At 33.3% G+C, this 23,731-nt stretch overlaps 1 protein-coding gene across 1 annotated transcript in view; it reads right to left on the reverse strand.

Moving 5' to 3' along the window:
• Positions 1-1,602: 1,602 nt before the first annotated feature.
• Positions 1,603-23,731, reverse strand: part of LOC123876927 — a 144,116-nt gene continuing 121,987 nt past the window's right edge. The window contains exon 3 of the mRNA XM_045923352.1: positions 1,603-3,909. Coding sequence (XP_045779308.1) covers positions 3,757-3,909 — 153 coding nt within the window. The 3' untranslated portion in view covers positions 1,603-3,756. The remainder of the gene's footprint in view (positions 3,910-23,731) is intronic.

A 23,731-nucleotide genomic window follows, 5' to 3' on the forward strand; every position in this document is an offset into this window, starting at 1 on the left:
AATTATATACAAACATACATAGTTAAATACTTACAAACATACAATCATAGTTAAATATATTCATGATCATAAGTAGTCTGTCATACGCGAATAAAAAGTTTTACTTCAAAAAAAATAACACGACTCCACTCTTTCTGTATTCCAATTGTACGACATTTTTGCGGCAAATATTTAATCATAGCAAAATTAAAAATATACCCAGCTTATACGTTAAATTAAATGAGAAAACGATATACTTACGAGTGAAATGTTATTCCATCTTTTTTTTGATGGATTTCCGTACGGTTTTTGCAAGATTTGACCGCACATGACGGCATTTTCGACAGTCAAAAACACGTGCGATACGATAAAGCGTGTGCGGCCGACTGATACGTGATGCAGAGACTTTTGCCAATTCTCTTTAACTTGTGAGCGCATTTTTTTTCTTCGAAGGGCCCATCCATATACATCGATGATCTTGAGCTACTTAATAAATCCATCAAATAGCAATCCAGTTAGGTTAGCCTAATTAAGCTATTAATTAAGACAACGTGATGGGTCATCAAACTTACAAGGAAAATTCAATAAAACTCTTTATTTTATTTAAAAAATTATATTATTTTTAAATAAAGAATATAAAACAGACGTAATAATGGCAGTTAATCTCAAAAAAAAACATAAATCTAATCGAATACACAAAATGTAAAAATCAATTGGTATGGGATAATAATATTATTGTAATAATCATAAACTAATTTACACAATTTACTATAAACTAAAATAATTCTACAATTTACAGGCCTTTTTATGTAGTCGTAATTATACTAAGCAACATAAGTAACACATTCAATAAGTAAAATTATTCAAAAGGAAGCAGCAAGAAAATTTATAAGCTCGAATTGGTTTTTTTAAATGAAAGTTACAATATATTTTACCTAAAAAAAAAGATACAAAATTAAGAAAGGTTTGGTAGTGAGATTCTTATACGTTAGTAATTACAATTATATTGCTTAGTTTTGAATGATTAGGAGTTATTACAATATTTAGGGTATATAGTTTCATCAGCGCAAGCATAATTTTTATTGCACTTTTTGGAGAAGATGCAAAATTTAACAAAACTTATTTACATCAGTACTTTACAAAACGCGCATAGTGACTATTAAATTATAATATATTTTTAAGACATGAACTTTACACAATTTCACTATAAGTATTATATTTTTAATCTTATAAGAAAGGTATAACGATTTTGTAAATAAAATATGAATAAGAACATATTTTATAGATTTTACAAAGTATAAGTTTAAGTTTTCAAACTGAAGTTTTCGTTTGTATTTTTGCATATTCTCCCAAAAGCACATTTTAAAAAGCGTTATTATGGAAATTTAGATTTTGTTTCTACAATTCCTATAAAAGAGCGTAAGCATACCAATTTTAATTTATATACAAAACTCTTACTGTGCTTGTCTTACAGTTATGTTACCATATACGGGTGAATATAATAAATATTTCTTATGAACTGAGAAAACTTTTTCTGTAATAATAAGAATATTTTGTTAATGTTCTGTAAAAGTCATAAAAATTATGGCAATTAAAAGTAAATTAATTTATTTTTTGTTGCAAAGATGTTTGATTTTATTCACTTGTACATGGTTAACAAATACGTGTAGCACACAAGAGTTTCCAAGAGATCATTAGGAAAACTTCTTTCTTTTTCTATTTTAATCGACTCCTTAAATAAATACATATCACATTTGAACACATCCTTCTGTATATTTTGTTTCACCTTAACATAAAATCTAAAAATAAAACTACTATAATATGACAACTTAACATTTTTGCTCCCGAAATATTTTGTTCCCATTAAGTGGTAAAATAATAATTATACTTTTTTATTTTCGATTTATTATTTTTAAAATAAAACCAAAATACAAATTATGTTTTAATTATTTATGGATGGATAATTAATCTCAAGGCCTGGCGGGAGTGTAGTGAATACTACTAAGTGATATCCAGACACGGGTTTTAGTGGATGCAAGCTCCACATTACCCCTCCATTTCCTCGACAGGCATACATAAGTTAGGCATTTTCTGTATATAAAAAATGGATGGATAAATCGTTCTAAATATAATTCGTATTAGCGGATTAAAATATTACAACTCAAATAAAGAAAACAATAATAATCTTGTTTCTTTATAATATTTCAAAGACACAAAGCCTCGTACAACTTAAAAACTGTAAACTAGCACTTATTAATTTTTTACAATAATTTAAACTAAAAAAAAGCTATTTACTTACCGGTAACGAGCAATATACACGTCTGCTCATTCTTTTGTTATTAATAAACATTAAATATATAATTGTTTTATAAACTGACGATAGCGTTATTTGATTTATTCGACGAAATTTATGAAAATTAATTTCTTTTTTATTGTAAAAATGCTCTGTGTAATAAATATAATAAATTTTATTTAACAAAATTGACAAATAAATCATATCACTTCCAACCGTCTTTATTTACTACAAACTTTATTTTAAATTTAGGTATATGAGACCATTTTCGACATTAGAAAACTTGGCACTAACCCTTATCAAAAACGGTCTATCTCTTACACTAAGATATTACAAAATAAAATATTTTTTATTACAAAAATAATATAATGAGATCAAACAATGACAAAATTTTAGGCTGCTCTTTGGAACAATTTATGGGGTGAAAGACGTTATTCTGATTTATTTAAAAGTCTATTTTTGTTACTATATAAACGTCTTTACCTGGTCCATTCTAAAGAATAATTATATTACAATAAGTATAAGCTTTATCAACCTCTGTATAATAAACGTGTAAACATTTTTTTACTACTACAAACTTTTAACAAGATACAAGCGATTTTGTTTATTTTTCTTGGCTGTAATTTTATTAAACATCGAAAGCGGAATGTAAATTTTCAAGATATTAAAAATATCATGGTTACAATACCAATAAGGTGTCCTACTAATTTTTAATGAATACAATTTTGTGCGTCATTTAAATTGATGTTTCATAGAAAAACACTACTTCTTAAAAACACGCCTATTTAATTTTAAAGATAAAGTTCCTTTATAGTGAAACACTTCATTTCTTATCATGTGTTCATCTCATGTATTTTTATAAGTTAATTCAATATTAATATGTAGTATAGTATTCGCTAAAGTTATTTAACAGTTGAAATACTTACTGCATTTTTTATAATTCGCTGATTTATTATTGCTGCTTTTGATGGCCGTGTAATAATTGTAAAAATATATCTACACAAAATAGGTACTATTTACATATTTTTCAAATTCGTACAATTCTTCATCGAGACAATACTCATCTCCTTAGATAGTTACCAACATTTACACTTTACCCTAATTATCAACCCAGTAAATGTTTTTTCTTCATTTCACATTATTAAATCAAATTATTGCAGTTTTGCTTAAAATAAATTTTCACATCCAAAATTTAAAATGCAGGGTAGTATTAGTAACTATATAATTTTGTATAAAAATTCTACAAAAGTAAGTATTTATTATACAAACAATTTAGCAAAAACAATATTTCATGAGAAAATCTTCGTGTGGGACAAATTCTAAAAGTACAATACATCGTACTAAGACTTGTCTAAGTTTAAGATGGGCATTTGATTATAACGTTTATAAAATTTACAAAAAACGTACAATAAAATACGTCGATTTATATCCTTCCACGCATTGTAACGGTCAGAATAACCAAGCAAATACTTATATAATTTAGTTCACCGTTTATTGCAAAGAAGCTTCCAACCGACCAGGCAAAGAACTGCAGTGCAAATCGAACCAGATAGCTTATCCGGTAGAATTGACGAAAAGATGGAGCTTTCTGATGAATCTTTTTCATCAAGCACCAATTCTGGAGAAGCCGCATCCGTCTGAAAAAAAAAAATACATTTAAATCTTCAAAATCTCAATTATCGTATAAAAATAGTTCTAATATATTTTTTACATCTTTACACCTAATTTTGTAATTGTAGTAAATATAATTTTTTCATTATAAAAATTAAGTTTTAAGACAATTTCATAGAAGTATGGTATACAATAAACTGATACTTTTAATATTATTATCAGTTTTAAGCAAAATTGTGCAATGGAGTTCTAATAGAAAATAAATGAATTGTAATCAAAATGAAATAAATTCTTCAATAATATAATTAACTCTTAAACAAATAAACAAAACCATAATCCAATTGAATTGCATAGAGTAAACTCCAACTAGTTATAAGAATAATAAACTTAGCAAGTCCATAAAGACTGTAAACACTGAAAGCTATAAGAGAAATTCTAGCTAAAACGCTTTACTTGGAAGCACTTTTTATAGATATTAATAAAACAATGCCCTCATAAAGTTTAGTACGTGAGTTTCAGGGGATGACTTTTATTGCTGACGGTACGACTACGATTTTGTCACGAATTTAGCAAGAAAAACGAAGAAAAATTAATATTGTCTTGAATCATATTTTTTAGATTCTTGATGATGCCCGTGATCTACTCTCTATCTATAAATTCTAGAGATCCTCATGAATCTTCTTAAAAAATCTTAAAAAATCCCGCGAGAACTCTGGTTTTCCAGCATAAGAAGTAGCCTATGTCATTTTCCTGGTCTTTAACTTCAGCCATGCAAATAAATCACATCACTTCCTATATCTTGCTTGCACTTGCACACTTCTGTTTTACATTACTATTCTACATAATTATTATTTTTAAAATACAAATTTGTATAGTTAAGTTCTAATCGATGTATCCGAGGGAAGGCTGCGGTGCCCGTAACACAGGTTTTCCTAGTACGGGTGCCAAAGCACTCACAAAAAATCTTTATTTTACTTTGTGCTTTACTTTGTTTTGTATTCTCCGTTTTGGAAGCCCTGTTTTCCGAGACACAGTTTTTACTAGTTCAGGAAACAGGTGCACATGCAGTAATGTTTATTATTATAACTAATTGTGTTTTGTTACGTTTATGTTACATTTGTTTCTGAGCCAAATAAATTTATCTATCTATCTATCTTATCTATCTATCTATCTATATCGCGGGGTGATTGAAGCACAAACCAAGAAACAAACACACTTTTGCATTTATAGTATGGGTAGTGTTGGGTAGTGACTAAGCTTAATGTGATACGATTTATCGTAATCGCATAGGGTAAAATCGTTGCGCTAAGATTTGAGAGGTAATTCAAGTGAGTGATACACTTGACTGTTTTATTGTAAAGATAATTTGAATTGCATTTTTATTATGCAGGGGTGGAAACGACGCATGTGTTACGATCGTATTTGGAGCCAGATTCGATTTCTAGTCGATACTTTATTGCTTTCTTTATACGCTTTTGTATAATAGGTACCAATTTTATCCCAACCAACAAACAGAAACACTTTCGCATCACTACCCACTTAAAAAATATATGAAACTTTGTTTGTTTGTAGGTTTGTTCTGCAATCGTGATTAATGGTATTTTCTTCATGGATTTACTCGTAGATAAGTTACTATTTATCCTGAAAAAGAAAAGAGATCCCACGGATTTTGTAAAACCGTAAATCCATGTAGATAAAGTCGCGGACATCAGCTTGTCACACTAATATTATAAAGGCGAAAGTTTGTGTGTATGTATGTGTGTGTGTGTGTGTATGTTTGTTACTCTTTCAAGCAAAAACTACTGAACGGATTTAGCTGAAATTTGAAATGGAGATAGATAATATCCTGGATTAGCACATAGGCTACTTTTTATCCCGGAAAATCAAAGAGTTCCCACGGGATATTGAAAAACCTAAATCCACGCGGACGAAGTCGCGGGAATCAGCTAGTAAGTAATATACTTTGATAGACTTTTGCTATATGAGTATAAGATTTTGCAATAGCCACTCATAACCGTATAATTCAGGATAATACGTCCGTAGTACGCAGTGCAATTTCTACAACCAACCTGTATGCGTTGGCAAGCAAATACATTCTAAGACCCCGATCTAAATCGCGATTGTTAAACCGACTGTAAAATCACCATAAACTATCGGGTCCTTTAATAAAAGGTGTTATTCACTATCCATTGCTTTATCCTGCTGTAAAAGCACTTTGAGGATGGTAATGCTTCTGTAATTTATACTGTTTACACTAGGTTGTGTAAAAACAAATAGAATTCCGGTTTGAATTTAGAATAAACTTAGTCAGTGAATAGTCGGATTTTACGAGCCCTTAATAAAAGTAATACATAAAGTAAAGTATATAGTCTTTAGATAGTAAAATTCAAGCAATCTAATTTGGTATGATAACAAAGTGAATGGATTTTGCAGGTACGAATAAGATTATCTCCTCTCTGGAGCTCCATATTGTACCTAGGTATCCTTGCTTGCTTCATCATCATAATCATCACAATCCATAGCCAGCCAACTACTGAGCAATCTTCTCTATTGAGAAGAGTTTAAGACCCACCACGCTAGCCAAGTGCGGATTGACAGACTTCTAACTACTTGTCGACATCATGGAGAACTCCTAGGCGATTAGGCTCCTAGGCTCCTTGCGACCGTTAAAACAAATATTTGATTGTGTATTCGGTATTGAAACAAACATAATTTCTTTACTAAATGGAAAGTGGTCATTAAGAAAAAAACAAATCAAAATTAGAAACCTTCTTACATAAAAATTCATATTAAATAATATTTCATGAAGTCTATCCAATTATAATATCCCTGTGTCCAATAATATTGTTATAACGACAGATGTTAGTAAAATCTAACTCAAAGGTTTACCAGAGCACCCAATTTAAGGGGATTACAAACCGCAGGTACAAAGCACACCCTCCAAGTTGACGAAAATTAGAAAAAATAAAATCCTCTTACACAATATCATTCTTTGCGATACGGTGATCTGTATAATTTTATTATACCTAATTTCTTTAACCAAATTGAATACACACAATAAATTACTTTTCGCGATAGGGAGAAAGGGACAGAAACGTATAAAAGTAGCAAGGTAAGAAGAGCACAGTTGTGTTTGATCATCTAGCATCAATCGCAATGATTTGCATACATTTTAGGAAGTAAATAAAAAAGCTAAATTAGAATTCGGGAAAGAAGAACTCTCGCGAGCAATTTTAAAACCAATTTCAATGGCGATAAAATGCAAATTTCAACGAGAGATAATTTTAAGGGATGATGTTTCACTATCGCTTGGAATTGGCTAGTACTGTACCATATAAATAAGATTGTAATTTGTTTTTCTTCGATAAGAACACGTTGAGGTAAATAAGAAAGAGAAATTTATACAAAAGAAAGATTTGATTTGCAAAACTATGTCATACCTATGTTTGCATAAACAAAATAGGTTGAGATACATTTCAAAAGCAATTTTTTTTATAGAAAATTAAACTGTTTTGCTATCATTTCACGTAATCCTAAGTAACACCAAAATATGAGCTTGTAAATGATTTTATTATGCCTGTCACAAGATTTATGCCTGTCATAATCAGAATACATTTTGTTTTTATTTAAAAAATGAAAATCATTGTTTAAGACAGAATTTTACACAAATTAAAAAGATTCTGAAATTGCTGTAAAGTACAGATTTGTTCAGCTATTATTAAAAAATCGTTGGCTATAAGTAAACTGAATAAAAAAAACTTAAATTAATATTTCTAATACCTATATAAATTACGTCAAATTCAAATTCGAAATATTTTTATTAAATTAGACTTTACTAGTATGTACATACTTTTGAATCGTAAAGAGCATCCACCACTGGTTCGGAATGCCTTTCCTACCGAGAAGAACCAGCAAGAAACTCGGCGGTTGCTCTTTTCAAAGATTTAAGATTACTCTTTTTAAAGATTTATGTGTAAGTATAAAGTATAAATAAATATTCGTAATTCGAATTTTTTTCTCTTTCCCGATATTCTAATTTCGAACAGGTAAACAACAATCGCATCGCAAATCCGAGGCAAGCAAGCGTAATAATAAAGCGCACGCAAAAATACCTTTGAAGTGGAACAAAGGGACTCGCGACAAATCGGTTCAAAAGAGATTGGGGGCGACGGATAATTTTCACTCGATACCGATCTGGCTACTTGAAAAAACCTATTCCATACAACCGAATATAAATCCTATACCTTTTATTAAGGTGTATTTTAGCATAGCAAACGTCTAAGCAATCTGTTAGGTTATTTACAGTGTACGTTATAAGAAAAGAGGTTTTATGAAAGGAGTCGCGAAATGAGTTATATTTAATTTCGCAATACTTCTTAGCGCTTCGCAAAAGGCTGATGTTTGCGTTTGGATGTGAAATTGGCAAAAGGTTATTAATTTATGTCAGAATCAAAGGTTTGGATTAGTTTGGCCTAGCTACCTTTTGTATTTTAGAAGGTAGGTATAGGATATGTAAAAAATGTTTAAAGAATGTTTTTTTTTTCTTTTTTTTTTATCACAACTTATGTAGGAGCACAGACTAAGATCTATGATCGAAGTGTAGGAGACGTGGGGACTTCGTCTGTGTTGGTGTTAGCTGGCGGGCGTGCTCTGCCTTTTTGGAGTGTTTTTTTTTTTTTGTTAAAACTAACTGGAAAGCGCTCTAAGGATGTGCAGTGCTTGTGTCGGCGGGCGCCGGCACAGACGAAGTCCATACTTATATAGTTTCCCTAACTTGTTACAAATAACTACAAACTTGACATTGGCTAATCTTTGTAAAGCCAGACGAGAGAGAGAGAGATGTGTGGCCCATGTGACAACACATATCATTTGATTGCTAAGCAACATTGACCTAAGTCGGTAACTGGATGGGTGAACGTTTTTTGAGGTCCGAATTTGGCGTTTTCGTTTCCTCCGTACCTCGAAGAACACTTAAAGCCATCAGTTCCGGTTATTATCACTAACATTTCATAATAACTATTAGAAAGCAAGAGTCAAAAAGTTATTCTCTATTCAAGTTATAGGTACCTAATATGTGGAAGAATCTGGAGTCCCACCGCATTACTATCCAAAGACAACTCCTACCATTATGTGGTTATTGGAAAAGGATCACAACCCTCACCGTTTTTTATCGATCTACAAAATATACTTTGATAAATTACTTAATATTAGTAACGGTAAAAAAAAGTGGAAATCTCAAATCATTCGAATTCTGATAATCTCAGAGACACAGCTTTTAAGTTTTACTAGTTCGGAAAACAGGTGCACTGTAATGTTTTGTTGTTATAACTAATATTTAAGTCAATACGTTTAGGTATATGTTATATTTGTTGTTGAGCCAAAATAAAATTTATCTAAGTATATAATCTTTTATTTTTAATTTTCACATATTGAACAATGTTGATAGTTTCAGTTGCCTTAAAAGCGGCTATGTGATTTTTTTTTTCAGATTCACAAGACAACAAAGTCTCTGTTTTCTTCCCGGTTGAGCGCTACATTGATGTTTGATTTCACAATAAAAGATCTGACGACTTGAAGATTTTATCTGAACCGTTCTGAAGTTTTACCGTTAAACTATGAATTCTATATGAATCGGTGAAACGGGAAATACGTTTCATAGATAGCTTTATGGCTAACTTAGTAAACTGGCTGTCATATCAATGGTATGTTATACTGAAGATCTAAAACATTTGGTTGATTGGCCAAGTCGTGAAATGAAATATTTTGGGAAGTTTGCGGTATTAAACAGTTACGTTGAACTGTTACCGAAATCCCACATTTAGTTACATCCCATAAAAAGCAGTCCATGTTAGTCTCCAGGTCTTTAACTATGTCAATGCGAAAAATCACGTCACGATAGATTGTGAACAGCAGAAATAGGTATGAAAAGCAAAATAATGGATGAAATTGTAAATCAACAAACCAATGTTTTGTCAGCGTTATCTGAACAAACACATACGAGTATGTTCAGTACGAGGGCCAGCAATAACCTATGACTTTAACTGTAAAGTGCCGTCATCACAAGGAATGGCAGACCAGCAATCTTGTAACAACGTCGTTAAAAACCGCGTGGGTAACAAATAATAATCTCAAAAGCCAACGAGCATTGATGCTCTACATTGACGTTTACGAGCGCACAAATAAATTAAATACGATCGTAAAAAATATCGAGCCGTATCGACGCGTGTCGCATCACTATAAATAAAAATGAATAAAAATGTCGGACGCATAAACGCGTCACAATAAAAAGTTGAGTTATTCTTTTTTTTTTGATATTTTTTGCCACTAAAAATTTGGACATACTAGCTTATGCTCGCGACTTTGTCCGCGTGGACTACGTAACCCCCGTACGTACGTACGTAAACCCCTATTTTACCCCCTTGGGGGTTGAATTTTTAAAAATCTTTTCTTAGCGGATGTCTACGTCATTATTAGATCTGCATGCCTTTCAGCTCGATCCATCGATAGATAGTTAGTCAGTTAGTCACCTTTTCCTTTAATATTATCAAATGATAGGATCTCAATAGGATAACGATAATTAGTGTCAATCCCTAGCCGTAAGTATATTGTATTTTAGATGATTTAGATAATTTAGCTTAGTTTAACTTAAATTTACTTTAACTTAAATTTCATCTTATTATATTCTTCTATGCACGCTGTGACTGCCCGTAAGTGGAGTTGCATAAGAGCAATAGAAAGTAAGGAACAAAATGTATAATTAAAATGTGTAACTCTGTGGGCGGTACTATAGTAAATAAATAAATAAATAAAATGATCCTCGTGTTGAGAGATGCCTCACCTAACATTTAGTTCTGAGTAGGTACGCACAGCTACGTTTACATAACGCTCACTGTAGCTATCAGGCGTCAAAATGGTAAGTCAAGCTTCAAAAACAGATCAGCTTTCGTAGGTCCAGCGTGTATTAGAGGTCAGTTTTTTTTGCGCATACACACACGTTTTATTATACTTTTTTTACACAGATTATTTATGGTCTAGTCGTATTTTGGCTAATCGCTTGCTCGTAATAAACTGTGATCCCGTTCATCGTAAATGCATCGTGGCGTTGTCATAAACTGTTTATAGATCGGAATATATTCCGTGTTATGATCAATTTTATTATGAGAATGCAACGTGCAACGCTATCTTTGGCTGTAACCTTGCTGTAACAGTTGCTTTTTTAGTTGAACTTCATTTCACCAAACTCTATTATTATTATCTATCTACAAGACAATATGGACCAAGTTTAGTAAACATCCATGCTACAACATAATCAACTTACTCCAGCAATACGCGGGACTTCAATTACTTTTATACATAGCATAATTTTGTATATTAAATCTTTGAAAAGAGCAACTGTCGAGTTTCTTACTGGTTCTTCTTTTGCTTGGATACCGGGATTCGCGAAACGGACTCAGGTTACCTTTTATCCCGAAAAGTCAGAAAGTAGGTACCTAACACTTTTTTAAGGCCCATCCGTTTTACCGATTTTGACAGAATTTATTACAGAGATAGGTTTCATCCCGGCATACTTAGCTTCAACTTTTATCCCAAAAAATCAAATAGCTCTTTCGGAGTTTTTAATTTATTATTTATTTTTATTAATTTATTATAATATTAGGTATGTAAGGGATACATTTTAAAAACCCAAATCCACGCGGATAAAGTCGCGGGCAACATTTAGTGCCAATATAAAGAACTAATTAGCACTAAATACCCCTGTAATATCATTATAGCTCCAGCATCCTTTATGACCATCATAAAATGGGTATAATATCTTAATAGGTACTTTCCATAAAATATGACGTCACTAACATGCGCACGCGTCTCGAAAGTAAAAGCGATATAAACTCTGATTTTCCACAGTGACGGCGGTGGTGTAGGGATTTTTATGACAATATCACCCAATTTTAGGGTTCCTTAGGACTAAATTAAAATCCTTAAAATCAGTTCATTAGTTTAGGAGCTACGATGCCACAGACGGATACACAGATTCACAGATACACACGTCAAACTTATAACCCCCTCTTTTTGGGTCGGGGGTTAAAAACACACTAGTCTAAAGGTCTCCTTGTATCGAGATTTAGTCTACAAAGAGAAAAAAGTATTGATGGATGTTACAGGCTCTTCAATAAAACTTAAGGAATCAAAAAATAAAGGGCAAAATAACCGATCAAGGGTTCCATTTAAAATCGTCTCATCTCATTTAAAGTGTTTATTGACAATTAAAGTTAGTAATGTGCCTTGATGAGGTCGAATAATAATTTCGTTAACGAGTTACTTTTATTGGTGTTCATAAATTTGGGATTTGTTCCGGTACTTGTGATGCGTTTATGTTGTTGAGTTGGGAGGAATTGTATTATTGTGAGAATAAGAATAAGTTTATTTTATTGTTGCATAAATTTTTACTCTGTTTTTTTTTTAATTTATTCTAGAGCTTGGCTTTAATTCGACTTGCTGGCAAGTGATAATGCAGCCTAACTCCTTACTTGCCTAGTATACCCATATTAAAATTGGAGGGGAAAACTGGGAAATCATGTAGGATGTTCCATAAAATCGGCTCAGCAGCAGTTTGAAACAAATATTTATGATAGATAAATAAATCGTTCACAGAACAAAAGAAAAAAAAACAAAAGAGGCGCAAATAAAAAAAAAACTTATTAATTTTTTATTAGCAGCTCTAAGATACAGCGATTACCTCTCATAAAAAAATTAATGACATTTCATAATAAAAACGGCATTTGCTATCTAAAATTTATTGTGAGGCAGACAATCCCGATTCCTCGTCTTTTTGACAATAAAAAAAACTTTCAAACGTTTTTACGCGCGTTTTATTTCGTGCTTTTTAAAATTCGAACGCTAAAACAAAATGGCGGATTCACGAGCCTCTCTAAAACAATAATAAAAATTATGCGTCTATACTTTTGTTTCGCGCAGATAAGAGGAATTTTCTTATGATTCTAATTTTAATAGCAAATCTTTTATCTCTTCTTATTATGTTTGTGCCTGAAAAAAATATAAAATTGTAACAATAGATGGGGTGAAATTAGAGAGATGTTATAATATTAGATCTAGAGTGTGCAATGTCCCGCAATATTTTTAACCAGATTTTTTAACCTGACAGGTTAACTAGATATCTAATATATTATAAAATGGAGCGAATATTATTATTTACTTAGTCTACTTATCGAATATGGGGAAGAATTATGTAATTGTTTTATTAGAATATATTTGGCGTTTTACGAGTGTGATTCTATTTTTGGGGTTCCGTAGGACCCGAAGGGTGCCAACGGAACTCTATTACTAAGACTCCGCTGTCCGTCCGTGCGTCTGTCTATCAGCGGGCTGTATCTCGTGAACCATAAATAGTTAGAGACCTGACATATTCACAGAATGTTTATTTATATTGCCGCTAAGAATTCAAAAGTGGCACCATGAAAATTGAAAAGAGTTATTTCTTGTGAAATGGTATGGAACCCTTCCTATGCGAGTCCGACTCGCGCTTGACTGCCTTTTTCATTATGTTTTTTTTTACTTTATCTATGTAAAAATACTTTAACCTCAGCTCTAATTTATTATTATGATATGCTAGATAGGATATCTCTTTTTTCAAATCGGTTAAAACACCCATTATTTCACCAAACTCCAAAATCCATCGTTTACTTTAACTGATATGAAACGCATTTTCCACCCGTTATAAAAAGAAAAGTCTTAAATTTAATATCTCTTTTATTGCTAGGATTAAAATAACCGGGGAGTGTGTGGGGAGCTTTATTTTTACGTGTGTGGGGACTTTAAAAATAAGCAGGTTCCCGGATATAAAATACATTTTATTAGATAAACAGCGGAAAATAATAAAAAAAAAACGTTATGCAGGATTTGAGTAGGTAGTATGTAAAGTTGTAACTACACTCAGAACTCGCAGTATTTCATGCATTTTTTTTTAATGCACGTTTAGTACGCGACAGGTCGAGATGGCAATTGGGGTATGAGGCGGGGGGACGCCCCGCACAACCGCACGTCACCCGCAGCGGGTTAGCGTGGGGGTCTGCAAAATTTCATGGACTTTGGCTGCTTAATATTCAAATGAAATTAGAACTACGTTTGTATGGAGCGAGTGACGGAGAGACCCCTCTTAACCTGTTTCGCACTATAATGTGAAATGCCAACATGTCACCATCAAAAAAGTAACATGTAACTTTTTATTTCCATATAAAACGTTTAAGGCAGCGACTCCATAGATTTCCATAACAAATGTTGAGCACATAAAGTTGTTATTAACAATAACTCGCATGCGGCGCGTTGGTTATCAGCACGCGTTGAATCGTAAAACGAGGTTTTTAACACTTGTGCTGTTAAATGTAGCAATTTGTTGCGTATGTGTTACATTATGTTACATATCTACTGTTATAATGCACGTAAGATTGAACCGACTTTGATGGAATCATACAGCAGAGATAAGCTACCTACCTATCCCTGTGCCATATTGAAAAGCACGAAGCACATTCAAAACCTCTTTGGCCCGACGAGAAAAAAGTTTTTTTCTCATCCCCTCCCCCTTTAAATAACAAAAACAAAACTTATTCATTGAATTCCGTTCGGATTTAGAGGTGGGTAGGTACCTACACTTTTATTTTTTTAAATAGGAATAATCTCAAATTAAAAAAAAAATAGACAGGGCCGTGGAACCTATTACCGGACGGTCTCCTGTTAGCGTCCACCTAACCTACTACTGTTATATAATGCTTAAAAATAGAATTATTCCAACACTTTTTCAAAAAATATCTGTCTATGTTACTCGAACATAATACAACAACAATACGCAGAGAAATTAAAAAAATTACTACGCGTAAGATTCTTCAAAACAATGCAAATAAGTTTGTAGCTCGCGACGAGCAAGCGTGGACGTGTTGTGCGCAGCAAAAAAAGTTGCAGGATTTTCAAAAACCTAAATCCACGCGGACGAAATCATGGGTATCAGCTAGTAATTACATGTAATTCGAAACCATACAATTTGCCACCCCGCTCTTATCTGATGGGAAACGCAAAATGTAAATAAAAAAATCGTATCCGCGAGGGAAATACACCGGTGACGGTTTATCTTTCCTTTTTCTTACGAATTATGACATCTCACCAAATTCACATCTCAGGATTAGGTACGCGAATTTTACTTATCTGATAAAGATTTGCATAACATACATATTATGTATATTATATATGTCACAGTGAAATGGCATAAACCGGGATTTAGCCAACTCCCTTAGGGATATGGCTAACGCCCTGACTGTGGCCGGGCACGTGAATATTTATGTTTTAATCTAACCTAACCTAAATTTAGATTTTGGTACTTAGATTTCGTTCTGAATCACTTTCGATGAATTTGTGGTGGTGATACCAAGTGGGATTTCATATGAAAGGGCTTTACCTGTAAATTCTAAAACAGATTTTTATTTATTTTTATGCATAATAGTTTTTGATTTAGTTTAGTTTCGTACAAAATGTCGAAAAAAATACCCGAGTACGGAACCCTCAGTGAGCGAGTCCGACTCACACTTGGCCGGTTTTTTTAAATATATTAACTTCGATTGAATTATGAAAATGAAAAGTACTTGTCTATCTAGGGCTGCGTGTACCCCTTATAAAAATTTAATAAAGACATCACTCGCTTCATATCTCAAATCAAATATCATCAAAGCAAATCACAGTTTTAATAAAAAATGTAGATCCCACAAAGAGTGTTTGTATCCACAAATATACCTTGCTTTTTAGGGTTCCGTCCACAAAGTATGCCAACGGGACCCTGTCAACTACTAAGCCTCCACTGTCCGTGGATCTATCTGTCAAGGGGATGTATCTCATGAACCGTAATTTAAGCTACATGGTTGAATTTTTCACTGAGTGTGTATTTTTAATTGTCGCTATAACAACAAATAAATAATAATATAATTAAAGACCTAGATAGCGAATTTCAAAATGGAAATGCAAATAAAAAATAATAGATACATAGTATTCTGTGTAATAATTGTAGTATCTTCTTACCTGCATTTAGAGCAAAAAAATTATTGATTTGATTCGATTTGATTTGTGTATCTACTTAGTATATCTTCCGGTACCGTTAGTACCGTTAGTAGTAGTTAGGGTTTAGTACGGAACCGTTGGTGTGCGAGTTCGATTCGTACTTGACGGGTTTGTATCTGTGAAGATGTACTTTCAAACCCTCAGCAATATTTTAAACATATCGTAATGAAATCGGAAGGAAAAATTAGAGTTTTTGTCATTCATTCCGGTTTTTATGAGAGTCTGGCGTCTTGCGTTTGATATTAAAAATCAGATTTCGGTAATGCGATCTTCGCGAATGAAAATGCTGAGATGAATGAATGCGTTAATGATATTTTATTCGAGTATAATAAGATGGTTCAAACAAAGTCAGACTTAAATTACATATTTAGTTCTGTTCAAAATAGATTCTTTACTTTTGATTACTTACAAAGCGAATTCTCATTAGTTAAAAGAAGGGAAGAAGCGAATTCTCATTAGTTAAAATAAGGAAAGCTCTACAGAATTTAATATTGTTATCGTATTTGAATAGATTTTTTTTATTCAGATACAATAATATGTTAGCCCTTGACTACAATCTCACCTAAGTGATGATGCAGTCTAAGATGAACCGATTTGCGTCATTTCTTTTTTAATCGATAGAGGAACTTCGCGACATTGTTTCATAAAAAAATTGGAGTCCAACTCCTCAATCCTGATGCTGCAGGGGATCTGACCAATCCACGCGGGCGAAGCTGCGGGCATCAGCTAGTCATTAATAAACAATAACCTCATTGAAACTGAAGTCGATTAATTCTTAAAGTGCGTATCCAGTCTTTTGTTGCCACCTGTAGTCATGGGAGTGCGCAAACACAATAGCGATGAAGGGTTAGATCTATGGGATTACTTAACCGTAGCTTAACCGCAATATCAAGGATCCTATTCTAGGACAAAAGTCGTATATCTATGGTATTATAAGTTACAATTAAAAAAAATTGTAATTGTAAGTCAATTCAATTGAACACACCTCATACAAAAACTTACATACATACATACTGTCACATAGAAATAACAGGGTTGCTACATTAAATACTTATTTAAATTCATTGAGAAAAGATACCCTAAATTGAATTTGAAGTTTCACATACATTCAGGAACCTTTATAAAAGATCACAAATCAAATAAAAATTTTACCAAAAAAATCATGGCGTCAAAACATACTCGAAAATGCCTTTACAGAAATGTTCTCAAAATTCTAATTAATGCCATCCGCAATCAGCGTATATTAAGCGTTCGCGCGAACCCTCCAAAACTCAAAGATGCAGTGACACCGGCTTTTCCATAAATAAAAAAAAGGATTAACGTTAAAAAGTCGAAAAAACTCCATCCACTTCGAGTTAATGATACGGTATGGCGAGAGACGTAAAACAAAGGTTCGGCCGTCTGTTACACCGTGTCGAACGGCTGCGACTATTTTACAACTGGTAGTAGCAAACTCACCTGTGAGATTTTTCCTTTCCTTATTGAAAGTTTAGCTTGAGCAAAGTAGGCGAGCATAGGTGGTGAGCAGATGTGGTATGCCAGGGTGAATAAGATCAAAATAATAGAATTTCTATGATTGATAATAAAGCCATGTGTTGTTTAAAAAGGTATGTATATGTTGAAAAAAGCTCGACTATTCTGTTTTTTAAAGGATGTGCAATTTTTTAGTAGCACAATTTTTTAACTTTTTAAGATCTGCGAAAGATGGTAAATATAGAAAAGCAAATGTGTTTATCAATTGCGATAGTTACAAAAATCACAAAGTGGTTGACGAGTCAAGCTAATTATATCTATGATTATGGGTGTCTATTGGGAAAAAAAAGTTTCAAAGGTAAGACAAGAATAATAATCTTAATTGCATACTTTGCATGAAACGTCAGTACAAGATCATTACGAATTACATTACAAAAACTAAGTTCACTAATCTAAAATTTATCTATCCATTAAAATTATAATAAGTTATGGTAGAGACATGAAAATAGCAAAATCCTTTTAGTAAACATAAAAGCTAATAATCATACTTTCATTTCCAGCAAATAACAAGAAACAAATGAAAAGTTCGCTTCAGTGTAACACGATCCCACCGAAAACTTCAAGGTTCGCTTGAGACCTCTTCTTGGATGTCTCGATTTTTACTTTATTTTCGATCCGTTTTTCCTCTAGCTAAAACCGTCAGCCGTCTAGCCTGATTCTTATGGTCTTGCTATCGACTCTAAGGACTTTGTACCGTTATTTGTTTTTTAGCCTTCTTCATAAGAGGTTTTTAAAGTCAAACACAAAGCTCGCGAAATCCACAAACGTAGATATAGAAGCTATGTGCAAAGCATTGTTTTCGATGCTGCATGAGACGCTCATTACTCCTACTTATGTGGGGATTTTATGGAGATATAGTTTAGATGTAATGAGAGACAGATTTGCATACAAAACCAGTAAGCATTTTTGATGATTCGTCAGGATTTTTTCGGCAAATAAAATCATTGTGAGAAAACCTGAGTAAACGGTGAAAAAGTTCGGAGGTATTCAGTAGATGCCACCTTAGACCAATGACTGAAGAATGAAGACCATGAATTTTTCAAAATAAAATCAATTTTGAAGAATTTTGGTACAGGAATTTTATCCCAGGGAAGCACTTAGTTTTTTCATTTTAGAAAAGTCCCCACTGAAAATTCCCACGGGATTCTTCACAAAATCGAAACTTATGCGGGTGAATTCGCGGGCATCTTCTTGTTTATAATACGTTGCGATCCTTAGTACAACAATAAGCTTTGTAACTGTAAATCAAAGACAAATTAGTCTAAATATATAAAGAGAAAAGATGACTAACTGACTGAATAACTGAACGACTGATAATTTTAGTTGATAACTCAAAGCACAGCTCAAACTGGACGGATGGGGTTGAAATTCCGCATGCGGATAGATAGCTATTATGATGTAGACGTCCGTTAAGAGAGGACTTTTGATCAACCCTAAGGGGGTAAAATAGAGGTTTGAAACCTATATATTCCAAGCGGACGAAATCGCGGACATAAGCTAGTAACTTACATGAATCTTGATATTTATTTAACACAAAACTTAATTCTAGATTTCGCAATCTAAAACTAGTTGACGAAGGAAATATTATGTCAACGCGTAAGCAAAGTAAAATTGCATAACACTAAAGAAGGGATGGACAATTTCATGAGATAGCATGTGAAAAATCACATGAAAAGCCTTTTCATAATATGTAACACCCACTACCTTGCTTAAAGTAATACAGTGAAATATCAAGAAGCAAAATCTCTTTATAACATGCTTTACTTTAGACGCGAAAGAATATGCGAGCGAGAACACTGACATCGCTGCATGTTTGAAGAAGAAAAACATCTATTCTGTAGTTTGTTTAATAGCAAATGATTGTAAGTGCGAAAATTGAAATATCACTTTTCGTAAATTTACTGTGAAGAAACAAAACCCTCAAAGGAAAATGATTTAAAAGTAGTAATTTTGCCTATGTGGAAATGTTCATCATTCTGACAGTATCAATAAACTGCGGTGGAGAGCATATTCATGTCACCTGTGAAATCACTGTGATCAAAAAAAATCATGAAATGAAAATGATTTAAAAGTAGCAATCACACCCATCTCTACAGCAAAGAGAATTATGTAGAAATGCTCATCACACTGTTAGTATAAATAAACTGAGGTGGAGTGCACATTCATTTCATATAACAGTACCTAAATGTATGAGAACTACACTGGGCAGTTCTCAAGTTACAAGCGGACGGACAGACTGACGTTGTTATAAATAAGATAGGGATCGAGACGTATGGTGAAGTAATTGTAGATTGTAAGAGTTGTTATATTAATTAATTGGACAAAATTATCCCCTCTGAATAAAATGAAAAATCCTTTTTAATTTATAGTACTATAGTTGAAGTGTTTATTTTCTCTTAGGCCACGGTTTAGGTGTGTTAAGATTCAGTGCTTAAATGCATTTTCTTGGCTTGAATTTAAAAAAAAACTGACTAAATAATGACTGAAGCTAGGAATCTTGGGCACGACGAACTTTTCTATCATCATGTTGTATAATATTATGTGACCCATTGCCAGCTCACTACTGAGAACAGGTGTTTTCTCAAAATGAATAGGATTTAGGCCACTGTACGGCGCTGGCCCAGTGCGGATTAGCAGACTTCACACACCTTAGAAAACATTATGGAGAACTCTCAAACATAGGTACAGGTTTCTGCAAGACGGTTTCTTCATACTTTTTGTCCCGGAAAGTCAATTCCATACGGGGTTTTTGAAAAACCTAAATCCATGTGGACGAAATCGTGGCATCATCTAAGTATTTTGTACATAGATGTCTACTCGTAAATTGCATCCCAGACATAGATATAGGCTACATTTTTACCCCAGTAAATCAAAGACCTACCAAAATTTTGAACGGATGAAGTCACGAATATCGTCTATCTAGTCTAGTCTATACATAATAGGAAAGGCTGACTGATTGACTGACTGACTGATCTATCAACGCACAGCTCAAACTACTGGACGGATCGGTCTAAAATTTGGAATGCAGATAGCTATTATGACGTAGCCATCCGCTGAGAAAAGATTTTTGAAAATTCAACCCATAAACAGGTAAAATAGGGGTTTAAAATTTGTCTAGGCGAACTCGCAGGCATAAATAAGCTAGTTGTATATACTGTATAAACCGCTAAAATATCATCCCAATCTGTACATAATGTACAACTCTCATTGCACAGCACGAAACCTCCCACACCACAATACCTTTCAGTACACCCAAACCCAAGCTCTTCAGCCATCTAATATTTTACAAGATCATTCTCCATTTGCTTTTCCACCCTTCTTGAGCGTGCTTTTTTATATTTTTCCTTTCGCGACTTGTTTTCATTTTTTGCGAGCGTCTCGGATGATTGCTCCGTCGCGTTCAAGTGGTCGTCTCGTTGGATGCTGTGCTCTTTTTAATCCCTTATCTCGGAGGTGGCGAGGGCGATATTTAAATGAGTCAGCTTACCTGTCTTGAGACGGTTTTATCAAAATCTTGAATTCTGTTACGTATTCATTTGTTTCATTGTTTCCTGCTGACTAGACCGCTGGTGTTCTCAAGAGTTGATACCTATCAAATCTTAAGAAAGGGAAGAAAAAAATGTTGTGACTGAAGAACCACAAAAAACTACTAGTTTATTGTAGTACCTACCTATCAAATGAGAGGTCGTATGTATGTATTGCAAAGGAGCAGAGTGAAATCCAAATCCAGTATCCAAAAAAGCATGAGACCTTAAAATTTTTAAACTTGTAAAGTCTGCAAAAGGATAAAAATTTGAACCCAATCGTAAAACAATATTACTACAAGTGGTATTTTTTTATTTGTACAAATAAAATACCATAAGCCATGTGATTTTAAACGCTACATCGGAGTTTGGAATCGAGGAATAAATTGTTCCTATAGAGTATAGAAGAATACAAAACGTTTAAGTAGTTAATTATTCTTCAGATATACAGAATTATTTTGCGATTAAAAATAGGTCCTCGATACGGAATCAAATTATTATTCGTAGAACGGTAAATAAACACGGTATTAACAATAATTATGATGATAATATCAGAGTTCATTTTTGAAAACGAGATTCAAAAGGCGCAACGAAAGGCGACGGCGGACAAAACGTCGTCAAAAAATCACGAATACGTATCCAAAGGTATTAAAATCAGTATTAAAAATAAAAAGAGATCCCCAAGGACCCATGGCGGATCATCCCACCAATTTACTTATGAATATTAAAGCAAGAAACGGATACGGGGGCTTGGAGGACACGGTTAACAAAAAGACCCTTCAGCGATCCTTGAAACGGGAAATACATTTTGGCGGATGACAAAACACAAAAGTGGAAAAACTCTTGCACGATTCGCTTTTAATATCTGACAGTGTCCTTGGGATGTATAATTTTAATGTATACCTTTTGTCCGAAAATGTCCATGATTTTGACGAATTTGATGTAAAATGTCTCTTCAAAGTGTCTTTAAAAACCAAAGTTTCTTTTACGAATGCAAAGAAAAAAACAATGCTCAAATCTTTAACTTCTATTGTTACAATGGTTGTTACGTCTTAATCTATCTCTTAACTACCTACCTATTGAATCTAAGTACATAATTAATCTAATGTAAGTAATAATATGTATGATTTCAAACTTTCGTTACATCGTTTTCGACGTAGAGTTTCGACGCAACACTAACAAGTGTAAATCAAAAATTTATAACACCCCCGACAAGTGAAGGTAACAGTAACTAGAAAAGAGCAGATAACTTTCAAACGGCTGAACCGATTTTCTTGGATTATAGCTAAAAACACTCGATCAGGCCAACAACAACAATCCAAGGCCGCATCATCGCTTGCTAGCAGGTCTGATCCAACAAGCGGGGCTCACCTGGCAGGGATAGGACCAAACCCCCCCACCCTTCTCTTCTTCTACCGTGAAAGAAAACACAACAACCCCAAATAGGCAAACTCGAGGACCATGCTGTCTCTATGGTCGCTGAACGAAAACCACCCGCATGAGCAAAACCGCCCCGAACGGAGTTCCCTACCATCTCGAAGGATGGTGTGCAAGGCTCCACACTGGCGAAGTATAGAGACAAAGCAATATCTATCGTCTAATAAAGGTAGTCGGATAACCAATGAAAAAGCTCAACCGCCTTACCAATTTGTCATCATGTTGGTTTTTATACTTTAATTTTTATTGTATAGCTTTATTTTTATGTATAGCTTTATTTTTATAGTTAACTCAGTGCCCAGTTAAACCAACTGTGGTTTTTATGGTGCTGAATGTAAGATAAACCCTCTGTATATATTTTTTTTCAGTTAGTAAATATACATACATACATACATACAACTACGCCAGTATCCAGTAACTGAAGTTATTATCTAAACACAACAACAGTTAATAGCAATCCTCCATAACAGGTAGATAGTTTGCAATAAACTCAAACGTATCACAACAACACAACTCTAAACTTTAAATGCATACAATAAATTTACTAATGAAACGTACCTAGAACTTTATCGCTGCAAACGCTCAGAGATCACATTACGTGAACTTCAAGAAGGAGGAGGAGGGTTTCAATTAGACAAGGTTGCAAATAGCAATTGCGTTTCAGTGCAGAAATTATGTTTGTTTGTATTTGTATGGACTCCCACTGTGAATCAGTAGAGACAAGAATAGTGCGTGTGCACGGACTAGAGGAAAATATAGACGGAGCCAAGCGAACCTATTTAAAAAAGTGTGCACATAGCAAGATGGTGTAACGTCGTCCGAATTTAAGTGTATTAAAAATCCCGAGGGTTATTTTATTGATTTATGCCAGAAAGTGGTAACAATAAAGAGAAAGCAAAAGTGAACAGGGAAGCACTTATCTCTTATCTCTATAAGAGAGCTCTACCAGTGACTCTGTGCTCTTTTTGATTTTCCGGTATAAAATGGAAGCTATTTGTGTAACGAATTTCGTCAAAATCGGATGAAGGATCGGATGAAAGATTGTAACACACAGATAGACACATTTACCCCTTTACAATATTGGTGTACTGATTTAAAAGTTATTAGGAAACTAGCTGATGCCCGCGACTTCATTCGCGTGGATATAGGTTTACAAAAATCTCGCGGGAACTCTTTGATTTTCTGGGATAAAAAGTATCCTATGTGTTATGTTAATCCATGATATAATCTACTCGTACCT

This window comes from Maniola jurtina, chromosome 22 (genome assembly GCF_905333055.1).
Source record: "Maniola jurtina chromosome 22, ilManJurt1.1, whole genome shotgun sequence".
Taxonomy (NCBI): Eukaryota; Metazoa; Arthropoda; class Insecta; order Lepidoptera; family Nymphalidae; genus Maniola; species Maniola jurtina.